This window comes from Branchiostoma floridae, chromosome 4 (genome assembly GCF_000003815.2).
Source record: "Branchiostoma floridae strain S238N-H82 chromosome 4, Bfl_VNyyK, whole genome shotgun sequence".
Classification (NCBI taxonomy): Eukaryota; Metazoa; Chordata; class Leptocardii; order Amphioxiformes; family Branchiostomatidae; genus Branchiostoma; species Branchiostoma floridae.
This window is the reverse complement of record NC_049982.1, coordinates 12,273,858-12,294,775: the sequence shown is the minus strand read 5'-3', so window position 1 is coordinate 12,294,775 and position 20,918 is coordinate 12,273,858. Positions and strand designations below refer to the sequence as shown.

The window sequence follows — 20,918 nt, the reverse complement described above, 5'->3', positions numbered from 1 at the left end:
ACTAACATGTATTACTAGACACGCACTAACAAACGGTGCTGCAGTGGAATGGCAACACGATTCAAGATGTAATGAGATCCAACAGGTGACTCATTCAGTAGCTGAATATCGTCTAAAGCGATTAACCGTATTCTGCGTGAGCTGTATGAGCTGCTCATGTGAACACCGACTTGACAGGCCAGTAGGAAAATCTCTTTCTACCGACTGACCCCACAAGTCACTGTTCACAAGTCAGCATTTCATCTTCCAACTTCTGCATCGCTATGTAATCGGGTACAGGACTTGTCCACTGTATATGGGTGAACTAAGCTGCGCTCTTCACAGCTACACTCCCAATATTTCGTTGATCATATACGGTACGCCATGTCGAGTAAGAGCTCAGGAGTATAGTTTGGGGCAACTGAACAACTACTAATATTACTGAGTCGTGTACCGACTGAAATTCTAGGTTCAGTTTGTCTACAGTTTGTATTCCTTTTCGTATTGAAACAGAAATCGGAGAAGAGCATGCTGACAAATGATTCGACAACGTTTTTATCACTCGGATTTATCGAATCTAAAATATTACATGTATATTTCTTGCTAACAGTGGATCGAAAATACCGTGGAGTCAACAGGTTTCTTTATTCCTTTATTTATCAATTTCAAGACAAGTGGCTAGCCCCTTCAACTTATTAGGAGTTGATTTCCAAGGGGCCCACTATACATGAACAACAAAAGAAAACATGTTACATTCAGTAACGACAACCAGTGGACACCATACAGTATATACGAGTAAACCGAGGCGTCATGAACAAAATCAGTGGTCAAAGGTCAAACCAAAAATGGCAACGGTTGTTATTATTCTACAATATTTGGCATCGAAAAATGAAGTCACTGCAGTCGATCAGGACTTAGCGGGCCAGTAGGGTCTGTTACATAACCGTCTGGCCCACGAGGTCCCGACTGACCACAGTGGGCATCATTTGGCACGTGCATTGTGTCGCCAAATCATGTACTGAGGGAATACTTGGATCCACATGGATTTAGACTGCTCTGGTGACTTTCAAGACGAACTTGCGAATGTGACTTATCTAGGCAAGAATGCTGTCAGAACTGTATTTACGAAAGCTTTAACTATTTCTTTTCGTGAATTTTTACTCTTCTTTCCTTTAATCCTTAGATCTAATATTTTCTATCATACACAATTTCGCTTGTCTGTTTATTCATCTTATTCTGAATACAGTATACTATTTCAGACAAGAAGATCCGGAAAGCGTTGATAGAATGACACGTTGTGCTTATTAACCTTCCTCTCTACATTTTATGGAAGCAAACATTCAGCACACTGTCGGAAAGTCACCGCAGCCGATCAGGACTTTGAGAGCCAGTAGGATACGATATATAGAACCGTCTGACTCACGAGGCCCCGGTCGGTAACGGTGAGCATGTTTTGTTAAACTTAAAGCATATATAGGGAAATCTTTAGTTCCTAATGTTAGAAATAGGCGGATGTGGAATGCTAAAGTTAATAAGATTGACTGACTTTATGTATACATTTGAAGGTCTGTAGATATGTAGCCGCATGATTGGGCCCACGGCCTAAGAAATGCGAATTATATATATATAGTTCCTAATGTACGGTTACATCGTTCCGCCCACACAGTTGTAGACTTTTACTAACATCAGTTTTAATTCTCAAATCAATTCTCACACGAGATTGAGTCAAACGGCGATGCCATTTTTTTAATCATAGCATGCAGGCTCATGTTATAGAAGAAGTTACGATTTGGCACAAAGATTAAGGCGCATATTTCATTCAGATGAACTTATCTTATTTTGTTTTTTATAGTTGTATGAGTTGTATATCCGCAATACAGGCACTCCTTTTCCTGGCTGTCGACGTGTCTTCTTATACCAACAAATATGGAATGACCTAACAGTATTGTTTTAGTTAAAGAAAAGGAAAAGAAAAAGAATATGTTTGGTACATGTCTTCTGCTGTATGTATGTTATGCATACACTACGTGTATGTGTATTATATTCCGTGCTAGAGGATTTCTTTCAGCAAATTCTCGGAAATGTTAAAAGAGTTAACTGTTCCGTTCAAGCGATCAGAAAGTTATCTTGCAAAACTCACGGTTAAGATCGAGTGGAGCTGTGGTCGATGAGAGTCACCATAGCCGGTCAGGACTTAGAGAGCCAGTTGGGTACGATATAGAACCGTCTGTCCCGCAAAGTCCCGACTGGCTACAGTGGGCGATACTGACTGTCGCTCCCGTCCCAAATACCTACAATGCCCCTGCAGTTGCGTTTATTATTTTTTAGCTCATTCTACATAGGAAAAGTGTAGCCCATACAGTGACTCAAAAGGTGTACATAGAAGATTATATCTACAGCAGGTGAGTAACATTGAAACTATTTTCATCACCATGTTGATTCTACAAAAGGTGTGGTGAATCTGGAGGTGTAGAGAATGTAGCACGGTTCTATGCCTGTTCTCCCCCACCGTGTGCAACACAGAACGCCATGACTCAGAAGGTGTGGACGCCGTGGGAGTATATCCTACATGCCAATGAATTTCAGAAGATATAAAGTAGATAAGATATAGGCATCTAACGCTATAAACATTGTATAGGTAGATAGAAAATAGTCATACACTACTCGGCACTGGATTCCGCGTTGTCCCACCACCCCGCGAGGCAACATTAGTAACTTTATTGGTCAGAGTAACGTTGTAAACTCTGACGTCCTGGTCAGCAGCCACGTTATGAGTCAAACACTTACTCGGGTTGCATTTGGTTCCATTACTTTAGCAAGATGAAGAAGAATATTAAGAAAAATACATCTTGGACTAGTGGGGATTTTTTTATGCTACATGCATCTTAATTTGAAAGTCTTTACATGGCAAAGGATTTGCAATGGAACAAGTAAGCACAATTGATAGTATCAAACAGACTGGGAAGAAGAAAATTTCTAAGTTTCTACCGATGATTATATAGCATCCTTGTATCTACATTCTTCTTAAATGTAGAACATTAACATTCTCAAATGCTAATTAAACATTGTTAGCTGCAGTAGTATTATCAGTCATAACAACAGCATACTGTCATCAAGCTTCAAAGCTTAGTAGATCAGCTATGAAAGTTGTCTAAATAAAGTTAACTTGTACTTATAAGTGGAGATTCTCTGAACAAGTTGTTCATACATCGGTAGAAGTAACATCGCATTGGTATGTCATGTACAATAATGGATGTAGAAATTAAACCAGACACTTTTCTTTTACCCAAAGGTAAAACCTTGACTGCAGCATGTTATTGTTGTTACGTTACTAGTATTGTTGCTGCTGCAGTAGTGGTAGTTTCTGTAGTCGGGCATTCGTGTTAGCCATTACTAAGTTTGTGGGAAAGCCAATAATGTGGAAATTACAAGTTTTGACGAGTTTTGTCAAGTAGCACACTCAAAGAAAACAAAAACGCACCCAGACCAAATACTTTCTCACATGTACTGCACATTACTTGTAGTATTGTTTTGCGCCTTTACGCGCGGGTTTAGCTCATTTTACCCTGGCCCGTTGCTGTGTACCTGATGCGAATTACAACTTGTTCCTCAAAAATTCGTAGTCAGGAAAGAGTCGTGAAAAATTTGGCGGTTGAGATTGACAGGTGTTTCTCGCCGCAGCCGACTAGGACTTGGCGAGCCAGTAGGACACGACAAAGAACCGTCTGGTCCGCCAAGTCCCGACCGGCTACAGCTGGCATGGTGGTGGTGGATTGGCAGACCTTAAACAGTACAGCTGGAGTTGTTTTTCTCATCATGTTGATTCTTAGAAAAGTGAAGTACAGGACGTGGTGACTCAGGGGTGTGTGGAGACCGTATGTGTGATCAGCGGCTTTACGGTACGAAAATCTACGAATTGGCAACATTTTTCTCCGTCGTTAAATAGATACATTGAGTATTGTAGATTCATTGTATATATTCAATGTATCTTTTGTTGTGACCTGTATTGAACCTAGTGGGTATGTATGTACAATAAAGGTCTTCATTTATTCATTCACTCATTGTGTTTCGGCGCGTTACATCACACTAGTACTGTGGAGCTATGACTTAGTGGGTAGGGAATGAATATATCGGTGAGTATCGGCGAAACGTTTGGCGGTGGGGATCGACAGGCGTTTCTCACCGCAGCCGACTAGGACTTGGCGAGCCAGTAGGACACAATAAAGAACCGTCTGGTCCGCCAAGTCCCGACCGGCATGGTGGTGGTGTCGGCGTGGTGGATTGGTAGACCTACATAGTAACAGTACTGCAGAAGTAGTCGTTTTTGTCATCATGTTGATTCTACGAAAAGTGAAGCGCAGGACGTGGTGACTCATGGGCGTGTAGAGACTGTAGGTGTGATGTCCTGCATATGATATCAACGGGTTTACGGTAGAAAATCTACGATTTGGAAACATTTCTCCCTGTCATTAAATCATTGAGACACCTTATAATTATATTCTTCTTATACTCTTCGCGTTTCATCAGACTGTGGAGTTATGACCTACTGGGCAGCCGGAATGTTTCTTGTTTGACCGGCAATTTCTTTCTCCGCATGTTACTTTCCTCCATTACTACAGGCGTCAGATTCACCTTGATTGTTACCAACATGAGTACCCTGAGCTCTAGAATCAGTCCGCACTAGTATATATCGGTAAGATTATAGTATATATCGGTAAGATTATAGTGGCAGGAGTGACAAAAGTAATGATATGCTGAAGGCGTCATGGTATGAGCAAGGATGTTAGTGTGAGTGAAACCTCCTTGGTATGAGTGAAACTCTGTCGGCCACTTCTGTAGTCATAGCTCCCCCTGCCTGTGCTAACAACGTGAGTAACAGACTGAATTTTTCCTGTTGTCGTGACCAACATGTTGACTCAGAAACTATTTTCAGTAGTCGTGACTGGGGGGAGGGCTAGCGCCGGTTCGCTATTTTCCATCATGGGCCAGAAATCGAAGAAGGCTATGATTCAGGTATTTATATCTTTAACGCAACGTTTCATTAAGGTTGAACTGTTTTTAAACAAAATCATTTTTAACATCTGAACGCATGAATCCCAAGAATGGAATCTCGCACGTGGAGAAACCCACGTCAATCATGTCTAAAATAAATCTAACATCGGTCTATATATATATATATATATATATAAAGCTGTTGTACTCGATTATTGTTGTATTTTTCTCCTTAAGTTAAGTTATGGCAACTGCAAGACATTTTCGGCGAGAAACTGTCAAATGGCCCTCAAAACATGTGAGTGGGTTGTAAAGAATTTGGCCGCTGCCATGGCAAAATGCAATTCTACAATTCTACCATCATCCTGATATACACAAACACAGCAAGTTGTCACAAAATCCTCTGTTTGGAGAATGAAAAGAGCGACAAGAGAACAGCGTGAAGGTGTAGCAGTCCCGAAACCACCCTTTAGGTGGATTTCATTCCAGCTCGGCTTTGCAATCGTACTGAAAGGATTATATCAATGATTTTATCTTTCTGGATTTGAAAATCAACCCAATGAAGGGTCGACTTCACCCCCCGCAAGGCAAGAGCAACCAAACCAGCATATGCCATATACATATGTAGTATATGATGTTGTCTACAGCTAACAGCTTCAATATAGATTAATAGTTGCTGCTGAGTGTTGTACATGAACAAGTGTTTGTGTCAGTTGAAATACAATGGCGGCCATGTTCAAGACAACTTGCGTCGCCTCACATACCTATACGTTGCACATTGCAGCAAACCCGGTGTTCAGGCAGTAGCATAATCAGAACATTACTTGAGCCAAATCGATTGCTATGATTATTAGATAAGATGTATGGCTCGATCATTTACTTGTATAAAGGGCATACATGTTTTCACACTTAGTGCCCATACACACACGCGCAGAACAGAAAATATAGCCCCGCCCACAAAACATGCGTGGACACCCTGTCTGAAATCTTTGCGCTAGCCATGGCCATATATAACAGTAAACAGTACACAGTGTTGTCAATCACGATACTTTCCTATCCATTATAAGTTAGACAAGTAGTTTTGAGGCCAGTAAGATCGTCAAGTATATCGACGCCCGGCGAGACTCACCTTGATCTTGGGAAAAACAACTGAGACTCGCGTCATGAAACCTGATACGTATGTTCAACGGTCTCGGTCAAATATCCAATAGCTGCTATTCAGATTTTAACTGCTATCTGACTTTAACATTTTGGCAAGAATGTTGAACTTGTTGCGGCTTGTGTCACCGTCAGCCCGGCTTGTGAGAAAGTGAGAGTCAATGACTGACACTCCCCCCTTTAAGGAGAAGACAGGTCTTTCTGCACCGGAAGTCCTAATTGCCGCCTACAGGTGTTATCACAAAGTAAAGTGTACAGGTGACTAAAGAGAAGTTGGAGGCGGCGTCCGGGGCTTATTTGTAAAAACTAATAAATAATTAAAGAATGTCAGGGACCATATCCTCTTCTTATTCTATCACGGTGCTAGGGAGCCATGCCCCCTCCTACACCCTATTCCATTTATTACACGAAGAAATAACTCTCGTATACTCTCCCAGCAAAGGTTGGGCTTTGGCTGTCTTTTTACATGTGTTTATGGGTTTTATCGGGCGTCCTATTTTGTACGTTTTCTTCGTCTCGCGGACTTAAAGAAAACGTACAAAATAGAAAGCCCGATACAACACCTAAAAACACATGAAAAAGCGGAGCCGAACCTCTGCTTGAAGAATACTCTGACATACATAAATCATGAAATGTCCATTTCGACGTCAGAAATTCATGTCAATCAACCTGAAATAAGTGAATATATCAATGCTGAGAATGTTGACAAGAACGTCAACGTCAATCAGAACGTTAGAAGTTGTTTGGAGATCAGTGAAGAATTGGGGGGCACGTGGTGGAAAAGTACTAACGTCAAGGGGGTGGACTTGATCATAGAAGACTAAGAAGGGAGCGCCACATGTAACCCGCCCACTCTCTACTCAGGAACGCGTTGTACATGTATCACCTGTCCAAGTTGAAGCCAGGTCTAATATCATCTTTTTGGACTACCTTGAGGGTCATGCATTACGAATCATTTCACACAGACAGACAGACAGACAGACAGACACACCACGCACGCACCCCCCCCACACACATACCTACTAACATTACCACGACACACATGCGCGCGCACTGACCTAATTTGCATGATGCATGTCCCAAAACTTACTATTTGAATATTTACTAATCAATAAGATTTGTGCAGTCTTTGCAAATATAAAGTTTAATATCATTAACGTAACCTATACAAGGTCATTATGTTCTATTTTCAAATCACATATGTTGAAAATATCCTTCTTCATGAAGATATTGTGACATTACCTTATTAATGTCTGATGATATCCTCAGCCATCTCGCCTACATGTGTCACTAGTATGGATATGCCACCATTTTCCACGTAAAGATTGTACAATGTTCTCATTAATCATGCAAAGCAGGCTAATAAGTCGTTCAAATTAACTTACCGTTAAAAAATGAAAAATCGCAGCATTTCTTCGATAGGACAAACCAACTTTCATGACAAGTCATCCATATCTTTTTGACATACGCAAACAAACGCTACCGAAAACATGACCTTCTTGGGTTAGGTAAAAAAATTGAATGTCCTAATTACCTACCCAAAACCACAGTTTGGTTACCCCCGGATATGCCGGGACTATCTGAAAAGAAGAACAATTCTGACAAATCAAATGCAGGCATGATCATCTAGCAGAGAACAGGAACGAAGCCCCCTCATGCCCCTGGCCTTACTATCCCGCCCGGTCAGGTCCGTCAGCCCAAGGAGGTTGAAAAAAGGACCTCTTTGGTCAGCAAAAATTCGATCGAAAAGACCCATAGTGGACACGCAAATAAAACTGCGTAGTCATTACCCACCTGTGAAAGAATTTCAACCATCGTAGTTTCTTCCGAACCATAGCGCGTAGTTAAGTCCCAGTCTTTCATGTATGCGAACATAGGAGACGTCCACCCTAGTGCGGAGCCGTGTGCGGCTTACGCGGGGTTATGCGACTGCAGCCACGTGGAGATCCGAGCACCGTGGCACGAAGTAGGAAGTAACTCTACCAACATTGGCTAGAAGTTAAGTGGAACACTGTACTTGCTGACTAGCGCCTTCCAGGAACAACAGGAAATGAATAAACATTCTTAAGTCCACCACCAATGCATCTGCCAATATGTCTCCGCAATAAGAATGACCATTTACCTAAATGTAGTTGTCCCTTGAGGCAAGGGGAAATTCTTTACATAACTCTAGTGACAATCATTATTGAACTCTGATTAAGAAACAATTTTGCGTGGTGAAATGGTTCACTGATTGGCGGGAATCAACTTTCTCTCTTGACGAGAATCTGTATGAGAACACAGTTCGTCAGGTGGTTGTCAAAGTTATGATAACAATACGTTGGGCTGGACCACCACAGAGTTACTTCCGGTAGGATCCCGTGCAATACTTTTTCGGCAACACCTAAAACATTTCCTTAATTAAGATTATATTCGTATTGTTGAAGGTATCTTTTGTTTGTCGGCTTGTATTTAGAATGAGAGAACAGTGGTAATCTCAGGTCATTTATTATGTATGAAAATCTATGCTGCTTGGACTTTACCTAAAAAAGAAATAGAATCGCCTAATTGGTTCCACCCTTCCCTGTGCCCCGACAACCCACTCACTTCCGGCGTCCCCAAACAACCAAACAAAAATACCGCGGTCCCAATGTAGTGTACTCAATCGGACAAAGCTTCCGACAGGTAGTTCTAGCGTGGATGGTTTATTGTACATGGTAAAGCAAGGTATGAAAACCCCACCCCCACATCGTGTAGGCACTGCCAAAATGTATATACCCGCTTTATTTCCAGATAATCTTTATGTGTTCAGTTCATTGTAATATTCACCTGCCATCGATTGTATCACATCTATTATGATGATCTAACATGGATAAGAAAGAAGCTGATTCAACCTCAACGTTAATCATATTGTACTATGATTGAAGCAATGAAAAGAAAGCACAGGGAGACTCTTCGCGCTTGACCTGAGAGTTTTTCCATAGTAATTCAGCAGGATGATTATGGAAAGTTCTGACCCTTAGCTTTCATTGATAAGAAATAGACAACGCTAAATTGTTCTAGCTTTCGCGACACCCAGGCTTTCATGATAGAGCAGTTCTTCATGGAATGGCGGGCACCAGGGAATCATGGATTCGTAAATTCTCCACCAAATGTCCCGTGTAATTTACTTAAAAATATGTGTTGTTTTAGTTCCAGTTTATGTACCTCATTTAGGCATTTCCCTCCAATCCGAAACTTACGTGTGTACTCAGAAGAACAGTCTCAAGATGCGCAAAATACTTGTTGCGTATATCCGACTTTTAGAATGTGAAATTTATATGCTTTTGAGTATGCTTTTGAAGGAATGAGTGGTTGTGTTGGCCGAACATATGATCACCAATATATGTATATTACTAGTATACATGTACTACAGAATAGAAGGATGTGATGAAGCAAATATGAACATTTGTGACATAAAAAGTTAACGTAAATACGTTTGAGCGTGTCTCGATTTATTACTATTTTGCTTTGTGGGAATCAATTACCTGGAAAATTACCCACATCCGGTGTTAACGTTGCCGCAATTATCATAAATATACATGTGTTCCTCCCGCTGACGCAGGGCCGAATGGAACGGAGGAACCTGATTCACAGCGTCACCATGCAGCGCCCCCACGACCCGGGAATACTGGGTTAAGGGATCAAGGTACAAGGTACATGTGTACATTGCTGTTGGGGTAGGACAAGTCCAAAGTCACATGGGGGCGGGACGAGTCTTTGTTCGAAATAAACTCTGCTACGTCGCCACGAAATGACGGTTACTGTTCACGCCAATCAATATTGTAAAAGAATCATGAAAACATTAACGATCATAATATCGTTTGTACTGTCTACATTAAGTAATAATAAGTGCTGCTCTGACCTTAACCTATCATATATAGAACATGCTATTAAATTTGCCCCACCCTTCCGGTGACCTGAAGACCTCTGTTCCGGCGTTCCCAGCCCACGAGCTGCCGAGACAAAGCCAACATTTACTGCGTGGATGCTCAATTGTGAACAAGATGTCTAGAATATATGATAACCATAACTGTAAGATACTGTAAATGCAGAAACTTTCGCGGTGGTTTAATGTTCGCGGTTTTCGCGGAGGTCACTTCACCGCGAACTTAGAACCACCGCGAACATTATTCCATGGGAGCAAGGAGGTTATATCACCTCCTTGATGGGAGTAAGAGACTACAGTTCATGGCGCTACCGCGAACTTAAAACCACCACGAAAAGTCCTTTTTCCCGCTACCGCGAAATTAAATCCCCGCCAACTCAAGTACTAGTAGCCTTTCTTGATGTTTGCAAGGTCAGCCAAGGATAATGCGTACTTTACTCAGTTACTTCTATATGACGCCGTTAACTGCATAACTAGCATGACGGTTATTTACTAGTACTTATTTATAAATAAATACTTATTTACTAGCCTCTACCTGCAGGCTCCGCGGATCGCTGGTCAAATTCGAAATTGGACAATTAGAGGGAATGTTACGCAAGGGGAGTCGGCCGGCCAGAGGAATCAGAACGCCAATAATGAATAAATAAACATTTATAGTTGGCAGTAGCTTCCACCCTGGATTGCATACTGACTCCTCTGGGCGGCCGAATCCCCTAGCATACTACATACATTTGACATGTATTCCCTCTAGCTCTATTTGACCAGCGATCCGCGGAGCCTGGTAGAGGCTATTTATTTACCATGATCGTTTTCCTATGTCCCCAATTCAATAAGAGCCGAAAAGACAAAGCCATAGATAAATATATAGGTGGAACTACTGCCAAGTATACTTATTCATAATTGGCTGTATATGAACTGCTTGTGCTGAGTGAGTTGAGACTCACCTGTACCATTGACTTGGTCGTACTGAATCTATAAGAAGCAAAAGACTAGTAATTTGGATCAAATGTTAATGTACAGTCTGTTCATTAACTGAACGACTGTGACCACATAAGATGTCTTTAACTCTGCATATCCTGTGCTACCCAATCTCTTGCTGTTTAGGACCTAATAGGGCAAGGCCAAGTGCTGTTAGGTGTGCACATTAGCCGGTCTAGAACTCTGCACACTTGGCCTTTGGGCTCTTTTGTATCATACTGTATAGGAGCCCATCAGCTCTCATTAACCATTTGTTTAATGTGAGAACATGCAAAGCATTTACATTTATGTGTACATGTAATCTGTATCTTTGAAATAATAAAAGGAAGCTTTATCATGCCCTACATCATGTTAAAGTAATAAAAGTGTCTGCTCTTCAATACATTTATAACTGATACACATGTAATACCTTTTACAAGTACATGTACTTTATTTCTGTTGCTTGCCATTCATGCTAACCACTTCATCATCAATACTTAGGGGACATATGGACAGGTGTAAATCGATCTCTGTGCAAGCAGACTCATACTTCTTTTGTGTAACAAATGAACATTTTAAATCATTGAAAACAGTGATGACATTTTTGTAAAATTACTACAACATTTACATTGAAAAAGAGGTGCTTCATCTGATAATGACTTGCAATCTTTCTTTACTCTGCTAATTGAGAGTATCAATGCCAAATAGATGATCATAAGCTGATCATGAATAGACGATGTTGGCATACATTGAAAACACATAGCTGGTTGGCAATTATGTACATGTAAGAACCATCTACACACAATGTTGTATTCAGAAATGGATAACATATGCAGAAAATACAGTTTTCTTATGCACTTAATCTACCTGATATCATTCATCAGAGTAACAAGGTGTTAAGTGGGTAAACTGTCATCCAATGGGGAATGAAAACACTACTACTATAAATACTTCCAACTATTTTAGGAGGCCGGCCTCTCTATACATATACATACCGTGCACAGAGCCTGTGAGAAGTGTTTTTCTGTTGTCTTTAACAAACAACAAAAGCAAACTGCAATACAGTGTAGAGCTTAATAAGCAACTACAATGTAAAGTGAATATAATTAAAAACATGTTTTCTAAGGTGTCTTTCTTCTTTTGCTTATTGTCTAAACACAGATACAATGCATTTACATTCAGAATATAGACACCCATCTTTCCCTCTCATACTGAAAATGGTGAATTTCACAATAAGGTTGTAATGTTGGCCTGCACACATATGGTATGTGTCAACTGGCAATATGACACCAATCCCCCCAGTAATGGACTAGTAGTATTTGTGTATATACTAGAGTAAGCTATACATGCAATATAGCCTGCCCATCATGTGTCTTTATACCTGCCTCACATTATATACGATCTTCGGACGTACTTCGCGATCGCAGGAAGGTCGGCTGGTTTTAAGATCTTAAGATGGTCTTGCGTATTTTTCGCCCAAAATCTGTCCCCCTCACATATAAGCGAGCTTCGTGCGATCGACGGTGAATAAATCTATGATAATGAACCTCCCATGACCTCTTGCACGCGGACAAGGGAACACAAAACGTTCCTCAAAAAAAGGCAAGAGATCAATAAATGTTGCTTATTTTGTTGTCGGAATCTTTTTAACCAATGAATGGAATGCGAGGGCATAATAGAAATGATACAATAAAGGAAAGTGTGTCACAAAGCCAGCCTACATACTGCCACAGGGGCCACAATGTTAGAATTACTCTCACACTCCCAGAAATTCAATATTTGTAAACAATCGGAAGTCGGGAGAACGTCGCCCGAACGTTGCCCGACTGACGGGCGTTCGCCTTCCGATTTGCGCTCGATGATTAATAACTATGTCTGTGCTCGCCTATCGATCTTCAATCGTTGGATAGACGCAAGACTATTGACCGATACCCTTGCGAGGTACGCACGATTTGCAAGCACGGTCTGCGACTCGGTAACGAGCTCTGCGATCTCGGAGATCTCTTGCGACTTGTCGCTTATGTTAAGAACATGTTTCGCTGCACCGCGACCGTCGTAAGACTCCTGAAAATTGCCGGCGATCCCTAAAAATCGCAAGATGATCGTGAGAACACCGGACGTCATACTCACGAAAATGTCATTTAGAGCTCGTAAACTAGTCTTCCGATCGAATCGCGCCGAATGTGAGGCGGGTATTAGGACAAAAGGTCCTACAGATCCATCATCCAACATTTCAGACTTGAGCTTATCAGTGATAAAGACACAAACTATCGTATGGATTTGACATTTGAAAATAACATTGAAAACTGCATACAGCCTCAGCAAGTGATCTAATGACTGACATTTTGGTGTGTACATTAATTTTGCTTCTATCTACTGTCCTCTGCAACAAGAAAGGCAATCTAGAAACATTTCTGGTATTACAAAAGTGTGCTAATGACACAATGTGGAAAACACATTGCAGGATATAGAGCTTAATGCATGAAGAGGGAAAACCAAAATGTTTCCTGGGAGTGACTTCTTTAAAATTCCTCACACACCACCCTTTTAATGAATCTCTTTTAAGGTTTTATTTAGTTCTTTATAGTACAATAACTTTCTTATATGGCCAGAGTGTCTCTGAAGAGTCTTCTGACAGTCAGGCCCACATTTGCCCCACTGGAACTCCCAGTCTCGAATGTGATCTTGTGGAGATATGGCTGCACATCTGGGTAGCTGGTGTCAAACACGTTGTCCAAGTCCGGCTCGTTTGGGTTCTTTGGGAGGAACTCGTGTCGATTCATCGCTTCAGCGATGCAGATGACTTTCTCTGCGAGCTTTTCGCCCACCTTCTCTCGGCAGATCTGGCGCTCACTCTCACTGCTCAGGTCAATGACATTCAACTTCAGTGTCCACACCTAATATGGAGAAGCAGAGGTTACCAATGGTGGAATTCAAACAGGTATATACACGTTATGTACCTACTTAAATGTCAAAGACATGATCATGATTTTGTGGAGAGGGGTCAACGCGGAAACAAAACTGCCCCAAAAACTCGAAAGATGTGTTGGTGGCGATGATGATAATACTCATCGTCGTGAAAGAGGGCACACGAAGGAAGACGAAGATTTACAGTACACATGTACTCTGCTTCTGTGCAGATCCAAAATCTGTAAAGATGACGTCATACCTCCCAGGGGATACTCTCTGACGGAAATGGCCACCGACTTCGCTTCTTCTGGAAGAACTCCAAGGAGATCTGTCCCTCACACGGACCTTCGACCTTCCGCAGGGCGTCTTTGAACGACGCGACTTCACGTTTCAGGCTACGATCGAGTTCGTCTGAGTCGCAGCGAACGTACGTGAAGTCAACAAAGTCGCAGTCAGCATCAACAACACCTACTGTACCTATGGAGTAGGTACCCTCCTTTTTGTAGTGGATTTTCCAGTCGTTCTATGGAAAAGAATGGTGTGGAAGATTCCCAATAGAACCTCTTCGATCTGCCGACCCTCACAAGACAGTTGTCTGCAGCTATACCTCCACGGTGGTTAGGAGATGTGCCTGCCGTCTTCCTTCCATCGATGAGATGTATTTTGTAGAAACGTCGGCCATGTTGATTTTTGACTTCTACCACAAACCCTGATCAAAGACGGTGCCAGTAAAAAAGAAAAGTAAAGTAATTGTCAGTGATGATAGTTTCAATGCAATGTAATGCTACTTTATGTAATATCTCTATATCTTAGTAAAAACCATTCATATTTTCATGTCATTTCTTTTCGTATGACTTCTTATGAATTTATTATTTGACCATTTGGCCCTCAGAAATATATGGACTACCTTGACTATACTACTTCATTTGAAGGGGTATACATTCAAGCTGAAATTTCAAGTAAGTCTAACTTATCAACATAAAAACCCAGTAGGAAAAAAGTAGTAAAATAAAATTACAAAATTGTGTGCATTACAATAATTTTTGTTGTTTCTTTTGTTACTTTATGTATTAGCCAATCATACTGCCAGTGATATATAAAATTCACCCTATGACTTGTTTGGTACCGTCCAGCGTCCAACAGAGCAACATGGCGAAGACTCCGAAGAAACAGAAGACTGAAGAAAAAGAGGAACATGAGGAGTCAGGGGGAAACAAGGAGGACAGAGAGAGGGCTTACGAAGTTCTAGCTACACGGGTTAACCCCATAGCCAGTCCTTTGGCGGCCAGAAAACTCACTAAGAAGTTGTACAAGACCGTGAAAAAAGGTAGGATAATTGGCCGGCTTGGCCGATTTTTCAGATCATGCACGTGTTACCATAGCGGCTTCTGCAGAGGAAAGTAGTGTATGTCTGTAAAAGGTGACGTAGCTATGTTTAGTACCAATTTGTAGAGAGTTTCTTTGAATGCCGAATCTTAAGTTACGTTTATCTCAGTCACATCTGTGTCCTTTTGTAGGGGAGTAAAGCAAAACTTCCTGGGTGCCCCCCCCTCCCACGCAAGCCATGGCTCCTCAACAAAGAGGTTTTATCAAGGTGCTCCTCTTGCCCTTACTAGTACTTCCATATTAAACTTATAAAAAAAAGGTTCTCAGTAGGTAAAGCTACTAAACCGGTTTACCATAAGTGCCTGGACAAAATTTATTCGCTGCCAGTGCCTAGACGATTCACTCAATCACTGTCAAAAATGCCTGTAGGATTTGTTGGTTACTCTCCAAGCAGAGGTTGAGTCGCGCTGTAATTTTTCCGACTACTACTATATCTACGCGACTCAACCTCTGCTTGGAGAGCATTGTTGGTAGTGCAGTGCCTATATGATTCACCTTCAAATTATGCCTTGAGGATTTGCCATCAATTCCTAGACAGTTCGCCATCAGTGCTTAGACAATTCAACGTCAATACCTGGAGTATTCAATGTCAGCAGTTGCTTGTACATGTGGAATATGATATGCAGGTCTGAATATATCTCAGTTTATCAGGTACTGGGCATGCTGGGATACCATGTTATCGTCGAAATCTGTATAGCCAGGATAAGTCGAAATCTGTATAGCCAGGATAAGTCGAAATCTGTATAGCTAGGATAAGTTGCGAGAGGTTGGGGTTCAAATAGGGCTGCCGTGTTGCCGATCTTGTGCCCTTGGGAAAGGCACTTTACACGACTTTACTCAGGTGAAAATGAGTGCCGTCCCTCGGATAGGATGTTAAATGGAGGTCCCGTGTCTGTGGAGAGCCATACCCCGGGCATGTAAAAGAACCTGCCACATGTGCGATGGTGCGATGTGAGCGGATCAAACCATTCCGGCCAAAATGGGGTAGGGAATTTCCCGAGCAGCCTCATATAAATCCCTGCTTTGCCTATTGAGTCAGTGAAGTCAAGCTTGCCTAAGCTTGATGTTTCTGACTTAGGGAGAAGAGAAGCGACGGTGTCACTGAGCACTTACGTTATTACACACTACTTTTTTGTTTGTTATTGTTTCAGCATCAAAGGACAAGAACATCAGAAAGGGCATCAGGGATGTTCAGAAATTCATCAAAAAAGGAGAGAGGGGGTAAGAGTTGACAAGTTGTTAGCTTTTTTGTCTGTTTGTCTTCATTTCCCTACAAGTTATGTGCACACTGGATTGCTGTGTACATCCTTACTGAACTTTGCATTCCTTGTTACAGAATTGTACTGATTGCTGGTGACACAACACCCATTGAAGTGTACTGCCATCTCCCTGTTGTGTGTGAGGATGCCAAAATTCCATACTGCTATGTGCCAGCCAAACAGGTGTGTATGGAAAAGGGATGAACTTAATGACATGTGGTAACTGTGCAATAAAGACACATACTATCTTCTGCCTGCTAATTTCTAAGGTTTGCATAATGAACTAGGCAACACACCCAAGATGATGATGATGAGTGAACTAGGCATAAACAAGATGGTTGGATTCTTATTGTTGTTCTTTGTGTTACATCAATGAAGGTTAGACATCCAGGCAAAAAGAGGACAAGGCTGGATAGTCTTTGGAAACAGTCAGACCTTTTAGGTAGCATCAACTACCAGAGACACCAGTGGATGCTACGATTCTGTCAGACCCTGTCAATTTTTCCAAAATCTGTCCAGCTGCTTGAGTTACCTTGCAACTGTCACCTTGTGCGTTCTCCATGTCATTGACAAATATGTTACTTCTGGTAGTGTCTAGAGTAAAAGTTATATATTTACCTGTATGTTTTCCAGGATCTTGGTGAGGCTGCAGGGTCCAAGCGCCCTACCTGCTGTGTGCTATTGAAGCCTAATGAAAGTTACCAGACCAGCTATGACGAGTGCCTGACAGATGTGTCAACCTTGCCCAGACCAATCTAGTGATGCTTTTTGGGGAAATGTTTTGTAGCTATAGTTGGAACAAGTCAACACTTCCAGTTGAACATAGTATTTGTTAGTTTCATGGATAATTTTACATGTATGATACTTTTTGGCATCACTCTGCAAATGACTTTCATTTTGACATTTATGAACTAGATATTGAGAAAAAGTAATACCGGTAGCCATTCTTTGTGTTAAGGATATAAGTGCTCACATCAGTCTGGAGTCACTGGATAGGGTATTGCTCACTGTACCTTGAACAAAAACATGGTGTGCCTGTTTTAGTAACACCATTTTCAATACTTTTGATTTGACTTTGAGGAAATGATATTTCAACAGAATTAGTTAACTGTACTTCATAATTTTTCACTATACTATAATCATGTATGTATCCAAAAAGTATGTTTTGTGCACTGGCACATAACTTTATCCAGGTTTTTCTGGAAAAAAAAGTTCATTTGTACAATAAAACATATCCCTGACTCCATCCCTTGTAGCTGTTTTGTATTCTCCAAGCAACGGTTTTGGTCTGGGGATACTAGTAGTAGTGGCTGGGAGGCAACAATAAAAAAAGCCAGGGCACAATGTATGTATGTATGTATTAAACAGTATGTTTCAAAAAAGAACACTTCAAACAAGAGTCCTATATCACTGTACACAAACCAGACATTGAAAATAAGAATGTCTCGCCACTTCCTGTGGTAGAGATTCAGCCCAAGAGAAGTTTAGTTATGAGTCATTGTGTCTATTTTTGTAACAGAATGAAATCAAGAATGAGATGCTTTGTACTGATTGACATTCCGTAGTTACACCTTAGGATCAACATGTTCAGAGTGCAATCATGTATGTTGTGGGCTAATCTAGCCGAAAAGTGTAGACATGCTGATAGAGACATTCTTTTGAGTAGGAAATCTGCATTTTTGTTCGTGCTATGCGAAGTAAAAAAAGGAAGAGCATTCCTTAACTGCATGTACACTAATGTGCCTCCTAGATATTGGAAATTACAGGCTGACAAAACACTTCACAAATACCCTGGGGCTGGATGCCCTTCCCATAATGATCCCTGCTAACATATACAGTACAGAAATGGTCTGCTAAATGATTTAAGTTTGGAGGGCAGCTTGAGAAGAAGGAAAATCATGGTTGACCCCCAGGCTTGCCACATAAAGAGAAGCACACAGATTTGTTGCATGGTACCTTTATTTCTTAAAGTATCTAAAAGTGGACAGTTAAAGTACATAAAACTAAGTAAGCATTATTTGAAAAAGTAAAAACTTGAGTCATCAAAATCAAGCACCATCTTCAGAAATGGAAGCAATTAAAGCAAGGAATTATGGAAGTGACAGATGAAAATCATTTGAGCAGACTAAGAAGATATCTTTACTTTGTTATTAATGTCCTCTAAAACGAAGTGGCAGATTCATTTGCATGTTATTAAGTTTCACAGTGGATTTCTGCTGAAAAACACTTGTGTTCTTAAATGTTATATCTCTACCAGTACATGTACTTTAATATCAAGGTACATTTCGTGGCAAAATGTTCACTTGAAAACCCTTTTAAGAATATGCAGGAAGCCCTGTCTTTATCCTTACATACCAAATCTCTATGCTTATAATAGTGCCATTAAATATATACACATCTGTAGAAAATATCTTCATATCTTGAATACCACGATATGTGATATAATCACATCACTACCCTGTCCCATATGTTGGAATTATTTCTTGTGAGCTCTTGTTCTCAATCTCCTAGTCACAATGGAGTGTGCATCCTCTGCTGGCTCATTGATCCCAGTTGACATCATCTACAAGGAAAAGCAAGTAAATTAGGATTTCATCTTGTATAAATGACTTGTTGGAACTGCTGACAGAGTGTGGAAATACCTTGTCATGGCTGGGTGATATAGGCGTTCTACCATGGTATTCAAGTTCAGTATTAAACTCATCTCTGAAGGGTTAGAAATTATGCTGTCTGGCATGCAGGTATTGCTGCCTTCTAAGCATTTCTAGCTAGGTAAACGAGAGAAGAACAAAGAACAGATCAAAATATTCTACAGCTCTATTGTTCTTATGAGAAGCCTAACACTAATTCACCCAGCCACAGCTGTTGCCTAGGGTCAACACAAAGCTACACATAGTTCCTTACTTGATGGGGAGGACACTCGAATGGTGCAGAGATGTCCGTCTTGTAAAGTTTCCTACGTTTCTTTTTCTCCACCGGCCTGGGAGGAGATTCGGAAACCGGTGATTTGGTTGGAGACGCCATTCCCACTGCAGCCTCCATCATCTTCTTAGCTGTATGCAAGAGAGTTGACAGTAAAAAAAAAGTGTAAAGCAAAAATATTGTCAAATCTTCTTTATAGCCCTTGTTGGAGTAGTGGCACAAATACATTGAGATTCTGCATGCAAAACCCTGCCTTGTCCAACATAATGCATCAATCTTCGATTCTCACCTGACTTTGCCACAGGCGAGTTGCTGACATAGTCACCAATCCTGGAGAGGGCTGTTCTCTTGCCCCCACGGAGTGAGCTGAGTGGCAACTGGTCCTCTGGAGTTTCTGGTACATGCACCTCTGAAGGACCTGAAAAGACAAAACATCAATATTAACAAAAATCTGGTCTGTATACAATCCATCTTCAAGCCTCAGAGTCTTCTTTTATGTGACACTGACTTACTTTCCAGCAGCTAATAAGGCTCATTGAATTCTAAAACTCTTTAAGTTGCTTACTTGGTGATACAGGTTCCTGTTTCACAGACGTCTTGGGGACTTTCTTCCTACTGCGGGTCCTTGTGGCAGGGGTGTCGACCTTGGGGTCTTCATTCTCCTGTAAATCCACACACGATATTAATCAGGAAACATGTTGCTGGTGAACACATTTTTTACTGATTGAACTGATAAGGCATCCTGGGAGGTAGGACTTTTTTGTGTGATGAATAAAGCAAATAGACATCAGAAAATATCATTTCAAAATGTTAGAATGATATATTTGTGAAATCAAGCATCCCTACCACCAGCTCTTCACTCTTCCTCTTCCTTCCCCTACGACTCCCTGCAGCTTTTGTGGTTTTAGTCTTGCGCTTTGTGACCACAGGTGTGACATCCATCTCCAGATGGACAGACGGGAAGCGTCGCTTCTTGTTCCCCTCCTCGTCAACTATCTCGCTCTCATCAAACACGATCGGCCCGTCTCCTTCCTCTGTAGCCTGTCAAATGACAAAACATTGCTGTGAACCAGACTACAATGCAACTTTGTGATACTTGCAGATTGTCTAGTACTACCAACAAAATTTCATTTTTGGGGGGTTAATGTCGGGTATATTTCCACTGGCCAAGCTTTGATATGATTTATAACATTTCATACCTCCTCAGCAGGTTCTACCTCCTCCTCCTCCTCCTGTTTGATGCTGGTGCTGCTGCTGCTGCTCTCATGGCGACTACCCTCCTCCTGGAAACAGAAAATTATATTTGTTTTCTACTGTTATTACCAGCACCCAAATGTCCCATGAAACCTATTCTTTAAGCAGCCTGCAGGTATAATAGTAACTAGAGGCAACTGAAAGGAATCACGCCCACTACTATCCATCTCTAGAGTAACCTCCGCTAGGAGAAT

At 41.2% G+C, this 20,918-nt stretch overlaps 2 protein-coding genes across 4 annotated transcripts in view; one reads left to right on the top strand and one right to left on the bottom strand.

The window, feature by feature from the left end:
- The first annotated feature begins 8,807 nt into the window (after positions 1–8,807).
- LOC118414224 (H/ACA ribonucleoprotein complex subunit 2-like protein) lies at positions 8,808–17,794 on the top strand. Of its 2 annotated transcripts, XM_035818111.1 has the most exons (6): positions 8,808–8,835; positions 9,713–9,803; positions 15,037–15,230; positions 16,441–16,510; positions 16,626–16,731; positions 17,182–17,794. In XM_035818111.1, the coding sequence occupies exons 1-6, from the start codon at positions 8,823–8,825 to the stop codon at positions 17,305–17,307; spliced, it is 600 nt and encodes a 199-aa protein (XP_035674004.1). In that variant the 5' UTR covers positions 8,808–8,822; the 3' UTR covers positions 17,308–17,794. The 2 variants fall into 2 exon arrangements, with proteins under 2 accessions (XP_035674004.1, XP_035674006.1); XM_035818113.1 differs by lacking the exons at positions 8,808–8,835; positions 9,713–9,803 and adding an exon at positions 14,233–14,387.
- A 695-nt stretch (positions 17,795–18,489) lies between these two features.
- The window catches only part of LOC118414221 (kinesin-like protein KIF20B), a 29,694-nt gene continuing 27,265 nt past the window's right edge, over positions 18,490–20,918 (bottom strand). For both annotated transcript variants that reach the window (XM_035818107.1, XM_035818108.1), the window contains exons 32-37: positions 20,670–20,753; positions 20,317–20,511; positions 20,036–20,132; positions 19,760–19,888; positions 19,453–19,601; positions 18,490–19,111 (exon numbers count right to left, since the gene is read on the bottom strand). In XM_035818107.1, the coding sequence (XP_035674000.1) occupies positions 19,025–19,111; positions 19,453–19,601; positions 19,760–19,888; positions 20,036–20,132; positions 20,317–20,511; positions 20,670–20,753 (741 nt within the window). In that variant the 3' untranslated portion in view covers positions 18,490–19,024. The remainder of the gene's footprint in view (positions 19,112–19,452; positions 19,602–19,759; positions 19,889–20,035; positions 20,133–20,316; positions 20,512–20,669; positions 20,754–20,918) is intronic.